The sequence below is a fragment of the Schistocerca nitens genome, chromosome 2, assembly GCF_023898315.1.
Source record: "Schistocerca nitens isolate TAMUIC-IGC-003100 chromosome 2, iqSchNite1.1, whole genome shotgun sequence".
Taxonomy (NCBI): Eukaryota; Metazoa; Arthropoda; class Insecta; order Orthoptera; family Acrididae; genus Schistocerca; species Schistocerca nitens.
The window spans coordinates 1,027,280,222-1,027,298,743 of record NC_064615.1 but is presented as its reverse complement, the minus strand read 5'-3'; the positions used below and the strand labels follow the sequence as shown (position 1 = coordinate 1,027,298,743).

General features: G+C 38.5%; 1 protein-coding gene across 1 annotated transcript in view; it reads right to left on the bottom strand.

The window, feature by feature from the left end:
• The window catches only part of LOC126237376 (dynein axonemal heavy chain 7), a 1,033,797-nt gene that overhangs the window by 365,933 nt on the left and 649,342 nt on the right, over window positions 1-18,522 (bottom strand). Inside the window, exon 43 of the mRNA XM_049947460.1 lies at window positions 17,905-18,246. Within this exon, the coding sequence (XP_049803417.1) occupies window positions 17,905-18,246 (342 nt within the window). The remainder of the gene's footprint in view (window positions 1-17,904; window positions 18,247-18,522) is intronic.

Below are 18,522 nucleotides of genomic sequence, written 5' to 3'. Positions count from 1 at the left end.
GACAGTCACAGAGGGCGGGCCTATTAGTTATAGGGAGCTCCAACGTTAGGCGGGTTATGGAGCCCCTCAGGAAAATAGCGGGTAGGTCGGGGAAGAATGCCAGTGTGCACTCGGTGTGCTTGCCGGGGGGGTCTCGTCTGTAATGTGGAGGAGGCCCTTCCGGCAGCTATTGAACGCACTGGGTGTGACCGGCTGCAGATAGTAGCACATGTCGGAACGAATGACGCCTGCCGCTTGGGTTCTGAGGCCATCCTTGGTTCCTTCCGGCGGCTGGCTGATTTGGTGAAGACAACCAGCATCGCACGCGGAGTGCAAGCTGAGCTTAATATCTGCAGCATAGTGCCCAGAGTCGATCGTGGTCCTCTGGTTTGGAGTCGTGTGGAGGGTCTAAACCAGAGGCTCAGACGACTCTGCGACTATAATGGTTGCAAATTCATCGACCTCCGTTATTGGGTGGAGAACTGTAGGGCCCCCCTAGACAGGTCAGGCGTGCACTACACACCGGAAGCAGCTACTAGGGTAGCAGAGTACGTGTGGCATGCACACGGGGGTTTTTTAGGTTAGAGGGACCCCCCCTTGGGCGAAACGATAAAATACCTGACGGCTTACCAGAGAGAACATTATCATCGTTGATAAAGAACGTCCGTCCTCAGAGACCAAAAACAGGAAAAGTTAACGTAATATTGGTAAACTGCAGGAGTATCCAGGGCAAGGTTCCTGAATTAGTATCTCTTATTGAAGGAAATAGTGCGCATATAGTATTAGGAACGGAAAGTTGGTTAAAACCAGAAGTGAACAGTAACGAAATCCTAGACACAGAATGGAATATATACCGCAAGGATAGGATAAACGCCAATGGTGGAGGAGTATTTATAGCAGTAAAGAATTCAATAATATCCAGTGAAGTTATTAGCGAATGCGAATGTGAAATAATCTGGGTTAAGTTAAGTATCAAAGGTGGGTCAGATATGATAGTCGGATGCTTCTATAGACCACCTGCATCAGCAACCGTAGTAGTTGAGCGCCTCAGAGAGAACCTGCAGAACGTCGTGAAGAAGTTTCGTGATCATACTATTGTAATAGGGGGAGACTTCAATCTACCAGGTATAGAATGGGATAGTCACACAATCAGAACTGGAGCCAGGGACAGAGACTCTTGTGACATTATCCTGACTGCCTTGTCCGAGAATTACTTCGAGCAGATAGTTAGAGAACCAACTCGTGAAGCTAACGTTTTAGACCTCATAGTAACAAATAGACCGGAACTTTTCGACTCCGTGAATGTAGAAGAGGGTATCAGTGATCATAAGTCAGTGGTTGCATCAATGACTACAAGTGTAATAAGAAATGCCAAGAAAGGAAGGAAAATATATTTGCTTAACAAGAGTGATAGGGCACAAATCGCAGAATATCTGAGTGACCACCATCAAACGTTCATTTCTGAGGAAGAGGATGTGGAACAAAAATGGAAAAAATTCAGAAACATCGTCCAGTACGCCTTAGATAAGTTCGTACCGACTAAGGTCCAAAGCGAGGGGAAAGATCCACCGTGGTATAACAATCATGTACGAAAGGTACTACGGAAACAAAGAAAGCTTCATCATAGGTTTAAGAGTAGTCGAATCATAGCTGATAAGGAAAAGTTGAACGAAGCGAAAAAGAGCGTAAAGAGAGCAATGAGAGAAGCATTCAACGAATTCGAACATAAAACATTGGCAAACAATCTAAACAAGAACCCTAAAAAGTTTTGGTCGTATGTAAAATCGGTAAGCGGATCTAAATCCCCTATTCAGTCACTCGTTGACCACGATGGCACCGAAACAGAGGACGACCGAAGAAAGGCGGAAATACTGAATTCAGTGTTCCGAAACTGTTTCACTGCGGAAAATCGTAACACGGTCCCTGACTTCAGCCGTCGCACGGACGCCAAAATGGAAAATATTGAAATAAACAATATCAGAATTGAAAAACAACTGCTATCACTTATTAGCGGAAAAGCATCCGGACCAGACGAGATACCCTTAAGATTCTACAGTGATTATGCTAAAGAACTTGCCCCCTTTCTATCAGCAATTTATCGTAGATCTCTGGAAGAACGTAAAGTACCTAGCGACTGGAAGAAAGCGCAGGTCGTTCCCATTTTCAAGAAGGGTCATAAATCAGATGCGAATAATTATAGGCCTATTTCGCTTACGTCAATCTGTTGTAGAATAATGGGACATGTTTTGTGTTCTCGTATTATGACGTTCTTAGATAATACAAATCTCCTTCATCATAACCAACATGGATTCCGCAAAAAGAGATCATGTGAAACTCAGCTCGCCCTATTTGCCCAAGAAATTCACAGTGCCGTAGACACTGGCGAGCAGATTGATGCCGTATTCCTGGACTTCAGGAAGGCATTTGATACGGTTCCGCACTTACGTTTAGTGAAAAAAATACGAGCTTACGGAATATCGGACCAGGTTTGTGATTGGATTCAGGATTTCCTAGAAGAAAGAACACAACATGTCATTCTTAACGGTTCAAAATCTGCAGATGTAGAGGTAATTTCGGGAGTACCGCAAGGAAGCGTGATAGGACCTTTATTGTTTACAATATACATAAATGACTTAGTTGACAACATCGGTAGCTCCGTGAGGCTATTTGCAGATGACACGGTTGTCTACAAGAAAGTAGCAACATCAGAAGACTCGTACGTACTCCAGGAAGACCTGCAGAGGATTAATGAATGGTGCGACAGCTGGCAGCTTTCCCTAAACATAGATAAATGTAATATAATGCGCATACATAGGGGCAGAAATCCATTCCAGTACGATTATGCCATAGGTGGTAAATCATTGGAAGCGGTAACGACTGTAAAATACTTAGGAGTTACTATCCGGAGCGATCTGAAGTGGAATGATCACATAAAACAAATAGTGGGAAAAGCAGGCGCCAGGTTGAGATTCATAGGAAGAATTCTAAGAAAATGTGACTCATCAACGAAAGAAGTAGCTTACAAAACGCTTGTTCGTCCGATTCTTGAGTATTGCTCATCAGTATGGGACCCTTACCGGGTTGGATTAATAGAAGAGATAGACATGATCCAGCGAAAAGCAGCGCGATTCGTCATGGGGACATTTAGTCAGCGCGAGAGCATTACGGAGATGCTGAACAAGCTCCAGTGGCGGACACTTCAAGAAAGGCGTTACGCAATACGGAGAGGTTTATTATCGAAATTACGAGAGAGCACATTCCGGGAAGAGATGGGCAACATATTACTACCGCCCACATATATCTCGCGTAATGATCACAACGAAAAGATCCGAGAAATTAGAGCAAATTCGGAGACTTACAAGCAGTCGTTCTTCCCACGCACAATTCGTGAATGGAACAGGGAAGGGGGGATCAGATAGTGGTACAATAAGTACCCTCCGCCACACACCGTAAGGTGGCTCGCGGAGTATAGATGTAGATGTAGATGTAGATGGAACTATAACTGTTCAAATTAAATGTTTAAGTGAATGCTCGCCATAATTTGATGATAATGTTCATCAAACGCCATGCTAAATAATGGTAGAATGTCTGTACCGCGGCGGCACGTGAAAATACGACATACGCAAACTGAAGATAGATCATTAATCCCAAAATTAACACTTCACTCGAAAATGATTTCATGGTTACGCGTATCCCGAGTAACTTATTACGGCATCCGAGGCTGTTTATAGCAATGATACCGACGCGACGCGACGCGACGCGACGCGACTCCTGGCACAGGTGGTGCGCTAATCAGCGTCTGGAGAGAACTGGGGCCTTCCTCTCTCGCGCAGCGTTCTTACATATAAAGCCGCAGTGCGGACGGCTAAATCAAATCCGCTCTCCCGACTAGCCGCTGGGCTAGTAATGCACCACTTTAAGTTATCGAATAAATCATTGCTTCCTTTGCTGATGGCCGATGAAGCTCTCAATTTAAATGTGCAATCAGCACACAGGTAAGTAATCATAATAAAAGTCTGACGTGGCTAAGTCAAATATTTTGGGCGAGATAATTAATTTAATTACACTACACGCAGTAGACGAGCTCTGAACTTGCCCTTTGGAGATACGCTATTGCTATAGTTTTATAGTTATTCAGTTGAAACTTCTCACATCTTCATGATTATAGCGGATCTCCCTTCTACTTAAATTTAAACATCCTAGCTTTATTTATTCGCCTACTTAATCTATCTTGCTTCCTTAATTTTTAAGACAAAAACCAGAAAATCATGAATTTCAACTAAAATTTTAATTTGAGAGATCCGTTTCTACTAAATTATTATGAAAAAGGAATCTAAATATAAATTTTTAAGTTTCTAGCTCTTTTCTGTTGCGCCAATGATTTTTACAGTAAAACGTCCAAATTTCGAAAATGGTTAAAGTTGTTGAACTGATATTCAACACATATTGATTTAGTATTACTCCTGACATGCTAGAAATGTTTCAGGTTATTTACTTGATTTTTAAAGTATTGCGCAACATTTATGACGTCAGAGCTAGTTACAGCGGACTGGCTGGCACACAATGGAAAGACTGATGTGAATTTTATACGGCGTGAGTATGCTGCTTCCCTACACAATCCCAGCAGAAAAATAAACTTGTCATTACGTGAAGGTAAAGCCCATGGTATTATTTCTCTGCTGAATTAATTACAGACCCTAATCATCTCTCAGTAAGAGACTCAGAAGTACTGGTACTATTGAGGGAAGAAGAATCTACAACCCAGTAAGAATCTCATAAGCTCTATGGGCACCTGCTATGATGTAAGGATGTCTGTTGACAAACTCCATTCACGGTACACATACTCAATGAGTACCTCAAACAAGTAATAAAATACAAAACAAATATTTCATTTAAAATACACAAATAAATCATGTAGTTAGTAGTATTTAACTATCACAGAAATTATAATGAAATTAGCTGTGGACACAATTGCTCATTTATAGATGACAAGAGTACAATAGATTTTCTACCTCTAATGTTTAAGTGAAAATTCCTAGATTTAATTCAGCCAAATTCTGCACCCTTAAACATGTTGCTCTGTATACAAGAGCAAGTGTGCTTCTATTTTCTAAGCAAGCCTACTCAAAAAGAAATATTACAAGAATAGTCATTCTTTTCAATTATACAAGAAACATTTAACATTTGTAATGTTTGTTTCTCCTTCTCATTCAATAATCATTAATGCCCTCTAACTTCTGTGCCATTTCTGGTTTGCTTTTGAAAGCTGCTAGTTTACACATTAGAACAGTTAAATATTTACATATTTTGTATCATTATTCTTTGTTTTTATTATCCATATTTTTCTTTTAAAGTAAAAAGACCATATGGACTTTAATGAAACAAATTCTGCAAATACCTTAATACACAAGAACCTTATTTATTCATCCCACATTAAATATGGATTTCCTTTCCAGTTTATCTGGACTGATCCATTCTTTGTTTCCTTTTCCTTTCATTTTAATGTGAAAATCATTGGTAGTCAGTTGGTGTGATATGGCATATGTACATCAAACATGTACACAAAAAACAACTACTTGCTCAATTAATTAAGAAGAGGGACAACTTTGTGTGATTCCACACAGAAATCAGTAAATATCAAAGACATGATTTTCATGGTTGCATCTTCTTGGGGTCAACTCACTGCACTATCAATTCTGAAGTCATGGAAAACAGTATATCAAGCTACTTGTGATTCCAAAACTGAAGTTTCTGAAGCAGTCAACGACTCAGAATTTCTTGAAATGTTAGAATATCATACATGGTTGTTTGGATATAGATGGTAATGATATAGATGTCTCATTGCAGAATGACAGTGATGCTGATTACAGCATAATGACCAATGACAAAACTTGTGTTGCTGTGTACTGAACTACACAGAAGGATAGTGATGGTGAAGCAGACAATGAAAGTGGCATTTGAGAGGAACAAATAAGGTCTCATGTGGGAGCAATGGCACAGCTGGGAAAACTGATGGTTTACCTGTAGTGTCAGTCACAAAAAACTCCAGCCAAACTGAAGTTAGTGAAACAATATGCTGCTCTCAAACACCATAAAAAGTTTCAAACAAAAGAAACCTACATACTATTTCAGAAAAAAAGATGATTTGATTGCAGTGACTAAAGAGTTTCAGTGCCAAAAGAGTATATCTTGTTAGTGACATAATAAAAGCTTTATTTTTGTAGTTCATATTAGAATATTTGCATTTAGCAGAATATTTTCAGATTATCTAGTTATTTTGATAATCTGGGTTATACTTGATTCAACCTAGTTTTGAGAAATGAGGTTTTTGTTTATATTTATAAAATTACTTATCATTATCTTTTTTTCACAACTGAAGCTTAAGGTGTGTCATATACAGCTAGGTTCTACTTAAAACTACCTGTCTGCTCTCTCCTACCACAATCTTCCACATACTACAACAAAAAGTTCTACTGACCTTCCAATGACCATACCATTAGGTATTTAACAATATTATGAAAAGGAAAGTTACTACTCACCATATAGCAGAGATGCTGAGTTGCAGATAGGTACAACAAAAAGACTGTCACAATATAAGCTTTCAGCCAACAAGGCTTTTGTCGAAAATAAGATCTCACACACACACACACACACACACACACACACACACACACACACACACACACATGCGTACACAAACGCACATGACTGCAGCCTCTGTTTTAACTGAAGCCACCTGGATTCCATCCTGGGTTTTCCATTGTTTGATCATTAGGTATTTACTTATTCTTTTACATATTTGGATAAAATATTTAATTCATGTTTTGTACCTAGAAAAATGTCAAGTTTTTTTTGTGCAAAACCATAATAACATTTCTACCAGAAGCTATTTGGAAATACTAACAAGAGCAAAAAGTGAACTGACTAAGTAGTCACCCATGCAGCCTACCCTTTAAATTCATTAGGTATGGCAAAATATGAATAACATGAGTACTTACCTAAAATTTAAGCTAATCACAGTTTTTACAGATGTAAGCTAAATCAATCAGTGTTACCAGCCCATAAAAAATAGTAAAAACCTGTACCAGTAGCCACTTTTTAATAAAAATTAAAAAAAACATAGTCCAGGTAACCCTAATCTAGAAACTAGTCATTGGAACTCATTAATTTAGTGCAGTAAATTTAATCTAGAAAGTTGCCACAGGGTACTGGCACAATCATTAATTTAGACCATGTCTCTCACAGCAGAAGACTCTGAGAAGGTGTATTCCTTCTTCCAGCATCACCCATACTAGCATTACCATTTCTGGTAGGCTCTCCTATCTGAGCAAAATTCAAATCAGAAAAATTGGTATTTCCTTGTAGTAAGAAGATGCAGAGGGCAAAATATATTAAGACCACATTAACTATTGCCAATATATGGGTATTTCCTTGTAACAAGGGGGGAAGAGACACTTCCTCCCACACAGGACAAAGGGCATTAAGACCATGCTAATTCTAACAAAGAGATAGAGGGGCTGGCCAGTACTTACCTCAGCTCAGTAAGCTGATAGATACACAAAAAAGAACAGAAAATTTCTTTCCATTAATCATTTAGACCATGGTAATTGTTAGACTCTACATGAGTCTCAACTCCTACATAGTTAATTTTATATAACATTTTCAGAGAACAACAGTCTTATTGTGATAAAATTATTTAAAAGCAGTCTTAATTGTCGCCCCGGGAGAGCGGTGTGCTGACCACACACCCCTCCTATCCGCATCCTCACCCGAGGATGACACGGCGGTCGGATGGTCCCGATGGGCCACTTGTGGCCTGAAGACGGAGTGCTTTAATTGTCGCCGATGTTAAATTCTGACTGGTTTACGTTGCCCAACATTTATTCACCCTCAAGAGCCCAACCTTGATTTGAAGATCATGAATATACTTCAACACAAAAAAATTTATGAGCCAGTGGGAATGTATGCCATTTCCTCCATTTATGAGTCAGTGAACCAAAGGGATTCTGGAATTATTAAATGTAAAATATTGTATATACTTGAAAAATCACTTTTCTTTTCTGAAATTTGCTGTAGGGTCTCAGTATTAATTTATTACACTAAATCTATTCCTCAAACAGTAATATTTTGTTTATATTGAGTACACATTTTTTGTGAACAAAATATATACCATCTAATTGTATGTTTATCTCATGTCTGACATATTGAAGGTTTAAGTAACTATTAATGAATGAACACTGTGTGAGATAATTCTTTTCTCTATCATTATGAGGTTTCCACCTCTGCTTGTTCTTAAGTAACAGAATATAAACAGCACAATACAATTAAAAGTCACTTTGTTGAAACCCCCTAATTGTTTCCCATTACAATGCAGAAGTTCGAAATTTGGCACAAAGGTGCCTACAACCTTCCTTTGTAATGCTGCAAAAGCGTGTCATTCTGCAGTGTCATCTTTAGGCTCAGCGACGCTTCAGACAACAAGGTGTTGACACATGCAACAAAAAGGCTGGCGCTCAGAAGTTCATGTAAGGTGTAAGGTAGGATAATGATGTTGCACTGGCACAAAATTTAACCACAATTCTGCCCAATGCTACTGTGAACATGTCATATTATGGGAAGTTCACCAAAATTCCACTTACCCACAACTGACCGCTTCTATTGATGCTTCTGCAATGGAAGTCAGAACTGCAACGCCCAGCACTGAAATTGTACAATTTTCTTGTGGATGGGCAAGGGAATAAATAATAGCATAAAAGGCATCAATGAAACCACCACTTCTCTTCAGATATTGGAAAATGACCATTTGCAGTGTGATGTGCAACAGAACAATGTTTTTTACAACCTTTGACACTGTTGATACTCCCAGATGCTTTAGACCTTCTCTAAGGACATCGATGGGCTGCAAACCCGTTGAACACGATCTGGCCTCGTCGGAGTTGTAGTATGACCACTCTGGTACACAGAACATTTGAAAATGACAGTTTGAAGTGTGATGTGCAACAGAACAACGTTCTTACAGTCTTTGAAATTTCTGATATTCCCGGATAATTCAAATCTTCTCTAAGGGCATCGTGCGGCTGCAACCATGTTGAACATGATCTCATCTCATTGGAGTATAGCACGACCATGCTGGTATACAGGACTGAGCCACTAAGGTCCTCTCAAAACCATTCAACAAAATTTGAATGTGATCTGAAGCCGAAATGGCGTGTATGTGTTTTTCAGCTGTCTTGTAGTGTGATGGGGGTGGGGGCACTCATGAACATAACAGCATAGGGCACGTCTAAGATCCCCCAGTTCAACAACACTGTCAGTGTCACTCTTTGAGCACTTTATAAAAATATCACTACACAAGAACAATCAAACAATGGAAACTTTAGGTAGGAATATCAACAATTCAACAATGTACGAAATGACAGACTGCTACTTACTGTAAAGAAGACACATTAAGTTGCAGACAGGCACAATTAAAAGACACTTACATATGACAAGTATGCACACCTCATGCACACATAACTGCCAACTCCAGTATCTCAGGAAAAATTCTGTCCAATGTGATACTGGAGTTGGCAGTCATGTGTGAATGAGGTGAGCTTTCTTGTTTATATGAATGGTGTGTATTTCTCTTTTGCTGATGAAGGCTGAGGCCAAAAGCCTTATGTAAGTGTATTTTAATTGAGCCTGTCTGCAACTTAACATATTTTCTTTATGGTATGTAGCAATCTGTTTTTTCCTGCGTTGTTACTATTCAGAGACAGGCATTCACTGATTCCCTGATGCTGGTATGACAGGCAATCATTTCAACACATATAAGCTGAATGGGAAATTTATGAGTATGTGGCATACAAACTGCTGATGACTGCCACATTTTCTTCCTAGCATTGTCCTTGCTTTCTCTCGATTATACGAACTACACTGTCCAGTCATATTAATGTGACCACCTCTCACAAGCCTAAGCAAGTACCTTTTGCAATACAGACCACTGTGAGATATGCAGGAACAGTTCAATGAGGCTCTGGAAGGTACCAACTGGGATGTGTAGCTATGCTGATTCCAATGCAATGTCCAGCTGTGCTAGATTTCTCAGCTGATGATCCACGGTGCGAACAGATCGAATGAGATGGTCCCACAGATTCTTGACTGGTGGCTGGGAGAGTATGGTAAACTTATCATGGTGATCTTCAATCCATAGATGTACTCTACGGCTGGACAGTGTGGTCAAGCAGTTCTAGGCGCTACAGTCTGGAACCGCGCGATCGCTACGGTCGCAGGTTCAAATCCTGCCTCGGGCCACCCTTGACTCTCAAGCCAATGATCAAGGATTTTAGGACATCAGATAAATCACTCCATTTTCACATTACGACAATAACTACACTCTTTTCTGCATTCCCCCCGCTCTCCCCCACCCTACTTGACGTGCTTTACATATCCTACACAGCTAATGTTGCCACCTGTGATCAGTGAATGATTATTGCAGGTTGAGGTTAAGCATAGACATTGGTCAAATAAATGTGACTGGACCATGTACTTTCAAGGTGTGAAAATGTACTACAGTTATCAAAATGACTATAAAATGCACTCCGTACAATGTGCTTGCAGTAAGACACAGTTACAACTACTGAAATCTGTTGTCCATGGAGCCTGGCTTGTTGAGCATGCACTGCAGTGCTGGGTCCACAGATAAATCATCAAAATCCACTGATTTATGCCACACACAAATGGATCTGGCCCGTGGCCAAATTGGGGAGTCTAGATTCCATGGGCAGGCCTCCACATTAATGGGATACAACGTGTCTAAAAGATTGGTGGGCCTGATCCATCAGAGATACCCACAGGACTAGTCACAGTTCTGGCCTTCGCTGAAATCTGCTTGTGTATGGTCAGCTATTCATGCGCAAAGTCATGAGTCACCGACAGCATGTTGATGATGTGAGACCTTGGTGATCAATCCAAGCAATGATTACTTGTGGGAATACTCTGAGATCCAAACAAATCACTCCTCATGCCTCCCAGCTGCTCTTATCAGCAGCTGCTTTGCTAATGCAAGCACTGATGGAGGCACCAACTGTTAGCTGAGGGTAGTGATAGAAAAGGGAGAAGCTTTATGAAGGATGTATTAGGGAGGGGGCGCATGATATGCAGCACCTATTCAGCTGTGCGTGGCCTGTGACAATGTGTGGCATTTCCATAAACAAACTATTTCATCCAATGAGCCAAAAACAACGTTTTCCAGTGTTTTTTCAGTCTTTTCTTGATGGGTATGAAATTCCCTTATATTCGCTAATTTTCAGGACTTGTGACAAACGTGGTATACATTCAATAACCACTGTTAGTCCTATTTGGTAGAGGTCCCACACACTTGAGTAATGTTCTAGTATCTTTCACTTGAGTGATTTTTAAATAGTTTCCTTTGCAAACTGTTGCATTTCCCTAGTACTCTACCAATAAACCAAAGTCTGCTACCTGTTTTCCGGTGGCTGAGCCTATGTGATTATTCCATTACATGTCTCTACATCCAAGTATTTTCATGAGTCTACCAATTCTAACAGGAACTATTAGGTACTGTAGTCACAGAATAGTACATTACTCCATATGGTGAAATGCACAATTTTGACACTTATTAACATTTAAAGCAAGATGCCAATCTGTGCACCACTTTGCAATCTTATCAGGATCTGACTGAAAATTTGTGCAGCTTATTTTGCACTGTACTTTATTATCTGAGATTATTATCAATTTTCTCCACAAGGTAATTAATATGGAACATGAACAATAAGGTACCCACCACACTTCTCTGGGGCACACCCTAAGTTAAAACTACACCTGCCAACTCTCCATCCAAGATAACATGCTGCGCCCTCCCTACCAAAAAATCCTCAACCCAGTCAAAAATTTTTCTTGATACCTGGTATGATCATACTTTTGATGATGGGCCATAAGTCAGTTGTCACTAGCAATCCTTACACTTTGTTTTGATGTGTAGTTGTGAGCATGACTAGTGAGTAGTACGCATAAGTCAGCTGACACTACCAGTTTGAGGTTATATTGTTTTTTTTTGTTATCTGAGAAACAATGACTAGAAAGTTAACTACAGGACAGCATGTATTTATTTTATGAGTACAAACATAGTGGAAACATGACCATAATTACAGTGATCCTTGCGATTCATTTGTGGAATATCTTTGAACCATCCAATCTCCATCTTGACACAGAAGCTGCAAATTAAATTTAAGATTTAAAGAGCATCCTCATTCAGGTAGGCCAAAATCTGTTACTACAGAAGAGAAACTTAATGTTGTCATGCAATTTGTTTGTGCATTCACTAAGTAAAACTCAAAGAAAAGCATCCAAGGAATATGGAACAGCAGGAACAAGCGTACAAAGGAATCAGGAAAATCTGAAACTGAGATAATATAGGCCTACTTTACTTCAAGGTCTAAATGAAGATTACCCAGGCAAGCATATGTGATGTACACAACCTGACAAGATGCTGATTTCAAGTTTTACAAAAGCTTTATTTTGAGAGTCAAAGTGAGGATGGATGGATGGCAGAGTGAACAGGTGCAACTGTGTTTGCTGGGATTCTACCAATCTCTGTGCGGTGATGGGGATAGTGTTAAACTCTGCTGGTGTGAGTGTATGGGCATAGGTTTCCAGCAGTGAGCTAACCATGCCAATTTTTAACAGTAGAGTCCATTATGTAAATTGCTTAGGTATGTTATAGTAAGTGTTGTTAAAACTGGAAAATAGTCCACTTATTGAACATCTACAGCCAGTTAAGGAAAAGTTGATATGGCAACAAGATGAACACCCCCCCCCCCCCCCCCCCATGTTATGGAGTTATTGTGATAAACTTCCTAAATTAAAACTTTGATCAATAGATTGGCAGACAGGCTACTATTGAATGGCCTTCACGATTGCTAGATATCACATCCATGGATTTTTCAGTCTGGGCTACACTAAAATATGAGGTTTATTCCATCAAGATATGTAATGTTAAGCATTTGAAGGAGCAAATACAACCAGAATTCGAAAACCTACAGTCCTAGAATATTTGTGACAAAATTTGTGAATCAATGTTGAAAATATGCAATGGTTGCTTATATCAGTAAGGAAACCATTTTGAGCATCTTTTGTAAATTAACTGAACTCTGCATGTATTTCTGTGATGATAATATTTTTGTATTTTTATTTCTTTGGTATTATTGCACCAAATGCATTTGTGACAACTGTCTCATGGTCCACCCTGTATTTCACTCTTCTTATTGCCCTACTTATGCCTTTTTCTCTCTCATTGTCCTGTTAGCACTCCCTCAACAAGGTCCAAGGCCTTGAATACAGCTGCCTTATCGTACCTATGCCTCTGCCATTCCATTCTTCCCTTTCCTTACCTTACATAACTTCCATTTCTTCACAAAATTACAAGAAAGAGCAATGAGTATGTATTACCAATTTACTAGGGATTCAATGACACTGAGAAAGATTTTCAATCAAATCTGTAATAACTTTGGGGGAAGACCACTGTGATCCACACTGCTTTAGCACACTGAAAATTATACAGAGTGATCCAGTGGTGTCACAAATTTCCAAGGATGACAGAGAATGATAAACTCTGGTCCATAAAAGGAGAAGTTGAAAGTTATATGCAAGAATTGTTCTGATACCTCTGACAGAGGACCAAAACAAGAAAAAAAATGCCCAGTAAACACAAGCTCTAATGTGCATACTTCAATAATTATGAGCACTTGTTTGTCTTTGCTACTGTGAAACACTTCTCTTCTACAGAGCCCATGTTTACTAGACAATTTTTTTCATGTTTTGGTCCATACATCTCATCCCAAAAATGGAAAGCAAAGAGCTTGCAGCAGAGGATGTCCACTGTCAGAGATATCACAAGCATTTTTGCTTATAAATTTCGAATCGGTCGTTTCTGGACCAGGGTCCCATCCCAAAATTGATATACTTACCCTCCTCCGTCATTCTTGAAAGTTTGTAACATCATAACAGAATCACCCTGTGTACTTCAACGACACAGCTTCTACCAGACATCATTGACAAATTCAGAATGAAAGAAAAGTCAGGCAAATAGGTTCCATATCACCAAAATCATATAGAACCATTCTAGAGGAAGTTTTCAGATCCTTAAAATGGGAAGAAAGAAACATAACATATAATAATGTACAATATAAAAGAATGTGTTAATGAATAGACCAAAAGGAAACTCATACAAATCAATAATGAACCTCTTGATGAGATTTTCTATTTAGGGCAGATGGAAAAAAGCACTTCCATCAACACAACCAACATTTTCCAATGCAGCCTTTCTCTCAGGAGCCTCTTCCACAATACTATATGTTATGAACATTCTCTGAATGTGTATCCCATTAGGAGAGAATTCTGTGAGCAGTACAGTTGTGTAATGGTGAGCAAAACAACATGGATCATTGCAAGGAAGTGTCAGTGACAAACTGAGAATGTCTGACAAGCTTTCAGGACTATTGGTATCTAAACCTGCTGCTTATTACCCTATCTTCTACCTTTAAGCTCTCACCTTTCAAGTCTCATTCAGTGCAGTCCCCAACAATCTATCTTTCCTTCTCATCCTATCTGTAAGTCTGCCTGACTCGGGGTTCAGTGCAACTTTTCCAAAACTCTCCCTATTTCCTAAAATTTGTCAGTCTTTTCCTTCATCCCTCTTCCTTCTCCTTCAACTGTTCTTCCATTAGGAGGAGCCACTTGTTCCAAAAGCTAGCACATTTATTATCTTTTATATGTGATTTTCCTGCTGTTGCTGGGTGGGTAGATTTCCTAATCATCAAATTATATTAATTATTTTATCCATGGCTGTAATTTTCAGCAAATGCAGTATATACTACAGAATAACATTAAGTCATCAGTTGCAAAAATATTTTTGTTTCCCTTCACTGGTTTTGACAAATTAATTCAGAAGCTTAGAACAATACTGCAAGAAGAATTTGAGAGGGCTCTGAAGTCCAAACAAGGACCAGGTGTAGATGATATTACATCAGAATTATTGATAGCCTTGGGAAAGCCAACCGACACAAAACTCTTCCATCTGGTGTGAAAGATGTAAGAGGAAGGCGAAATATTCTCAGACTTCAAGAAGAATATCATAATTCCAATTCCAATGAAAACAGTGCCTGGCAGGTGTGAAAATTACTGAAATATCGGTTTAATAAGTCATGACTGCAAAACACTAACACGAATTCCTTACAGAAGAATGGAAAAATTGGTAGAAGCTGACCTTGGGGAAGATTAGTTTGGAGTCTGGAGAAATTTAGGAACACACAAGGCAATACTGGCCCTATGACTTATCTTAGAAGATAGGTTAAGGAAAGACAAACATACATTTATAGTATTTGTAGACTTGGAGAAAGTTTTTGACAATGTTGACTGGAATACTGTCTTTGAAATTCTGAAGGGAGCAGGGGTAAAATGCAGGGAGCAAAGGGCTATTTACAACTTGTACAGAAACCAGATGGCAGTTATAAGAGTCAAGGGGCATGAAAGGGAAGCAGTGGTTGAGAAGAAGTGAGACAGGGCTGTAGCTGTCCCCAAAGTTATTCAATCTGAACACTGAACAAACAGTAAAGGAAACCAAAGAAAAATTTGTAATAGGAATTAAAGTTCAGAGAGAAGAAATAAAAACTTTGGGGTTTGCTAATGACATTGCAATTCTGTTAGAGATAGCATAGGGCTTCGAAGAGCAGTTGAGTGGAATGGACAGTGTCTTGAGAAGAGGATGTAAGATGAAAATCAGCAAAAGCAAAACAAGGATAATGGAATATAGACAAATTAAATCAGGAAATGTTGAGGGAATTAGATTAGGAAATGAGGAAATTACTGATGATGGCTGAAGTAGAGAGGATATAAAATGTAGACTTGCAATGGCTAGAAGAGAGAAGAAGAGACATTTGTTAACATAAAATATAAATTTAAGTGCTAGGAAGTCTTTTCTGATGATACCTGTCTGGAGTGTAGCAATGTATGGAAGTGAAACATGGACGATAAAGAGTTCAGGCAAAAAGAATATAGAAGCTTTTAAAAAATGGTGCTACAGAAGAATGTTGAAGATTAGATTCGTCAAACACTAACTAGCAAGGGGGTATATTGGTATACTGAATACAATTGGTAAGACAATAAATTTGTGGCAGAACTTGACGAAAAGAAGGGATTGGTTGATGACACACATTCTGAGACACCACCAAGGAATCACTAACTTAGTATTGGAGGGAAGAGAGAGAGAGAGAGAGAGAGAGAGAGAGAGAGAGAGAGAGAGAGAGAGTGTGTGTGTGTGTGTGTGTGTGTGGTTGTGTGTGTGAGGTGTGAGGCAGGGGGGGGGGGGGTAAAGTAAAATCTTAAAGGGAGGCCAAGAAGTGAATACAGTATGCAGATAGAGAAGGTAGGTTGCAGTAGTTATTCATATTTGAAAAGGTTTGGACAGGATAGAGTAACATGGAAAGCTGCATCAAACCAGTTTTCGGACTGATGACCACAACAACAGCAGCACTAGTGGTTTAGCAAATGTGAACATCTTCTTCAGAGAACCATAAGGTCATGATATGTCTCAAAATGTACATAATGCATGTGATTATTGTGAACAGTTATTGACAATTTATATTAACTGAATCACATCATCTCAGTTACTGTAAATTGTCAATATCTGTTTACGACAATCACATACAATATGCACATTTTTGGACATATGGCATTATGTTTCTATGAAGAAGATATTGACATCTGCTATACCAACACTAAGCTTCTGGTGATAACAAATTAACTTGTTGAAATCAGTGAAGCAAAATAAAAATGTTAATGCAACTGACAACTGATTTTTATTCTGGAATCAATTATATTACATTTTCAAAAATTCATTATTTTTGTCAAGAGACAGTCAGTATCACTAAAATTCTGGTTGTTTCTCCATTTTTGCTATTTTAAAGGCCCTATGTCTTGTATGCACTGCAATTATATAAGCTAGGTATCAGCTTCAGTTTTGGACAAGACACAAGAATAAAATCAATTAAAACTTTGGTAAAGGATATAACTAACATTTTCCTGCAGAAATTTATTGTAAATCTGAAGCTTTAAATTTAAATTATCAGATTTGGAAATGTATTGAAATATTTTTACTACATGATAAGTGTATCACAGCTGTGTTGTTTCAGTTGGAGAAGTTGGAAGGTGATAACTGTTTTTAATGAATTATGACATTAATTTCAAGGCTTCTACATTTTAAGTCTGTTCCAAGATATAACAGTTCAATTCAGTCTTGATATCTCAATCTGATGTGAATTTCCTCCTAACACCCAAATCTGGGTGTCTGAATGGAGTCAAAGAGTGGAGGTTGATAATTTAGCTTATGAAATTAAAGCATAAGAACCAATGCCTTTTCCGGTTGAACAGAGTCTTTTTCTTTACAAACAAGGTCATTCTTTCATTAATTTCTTCTGAAGTTTATCTGGTAAATAAGAAAAATATGAATGATTTAATAACTTGGAAGAATACTGAATAGGTACACAAAATCTTACAAAGTACATTGAATACAGAAATGTCATTAGTAACAGTCACTACAACACAGCTGAATAACAAAGAAATAATATGACACTGATGTGCTCTATGAACTATGAAAGAGAATTAACCCACTGTATTTAGATAAAAATTATAACAACAGTGTACAGTATACTTGAAACTATAACAGTTTTGAAGCTGAATGTCTGGAATGCATTCTAAACATACACAGTTTATGCATCATGTGAAATGATGATTATGATATTGTTATTTCATGGTACATATGAATGAGATTTTCATATTTTTTGTTGCACCCATATACAGTACCAAATATCAAAACATATAATATTATTTATTGCAGTTATCAAAAAGAAAGTCCAAAATGTATAGTACCTGTTAAAGTGTAGTACTTCTCCCCCAACATTTGAGCTGTATTGGACCATCGATTCCTCTCACCACCTAATCCGCCAATCAGTTCCTCTGCTCGCTGTAACTTCTTCGCACACAAATCAGCGTCATTTTGCAGTATAGTATACCTATTTTTGTTATCCTCCAAAACTTTTTCGAGATGAGCAAGCTTTGCTTGAACTTCACGCAATTGTGTACGTTTCACTTCCAAAGCGGCCATTGCACAAGCAAATTCTGCTTCTGCCTCTGCCAGCAGAAGTTTCTTTGGGTTAACTACTTTTGCTACTTTATCATACTTTGATATTGCTATCACCCACTTGCAAAGTCCTGTAAGTAATGATTAATAAAAATTAGTTTCTATACAAACAACATTTCACAGACAGCAGCAATAGCACTGACAGCACAAGGACTGATACAGTTACATTACGGTTTTCTTTAAATAGTCAAAAAAATTAAATTATGCCAAATCAACATATAGATAAAATTTAAAACTAAAGGAAAAGTCTCATCAGAACAGCTGAAGTTCCTCAGTGAGAGAAGACAAATTTAACACACACAAAGCACATCATTGAGACATACTCTAAGGTCACAAAGAAAGAGACA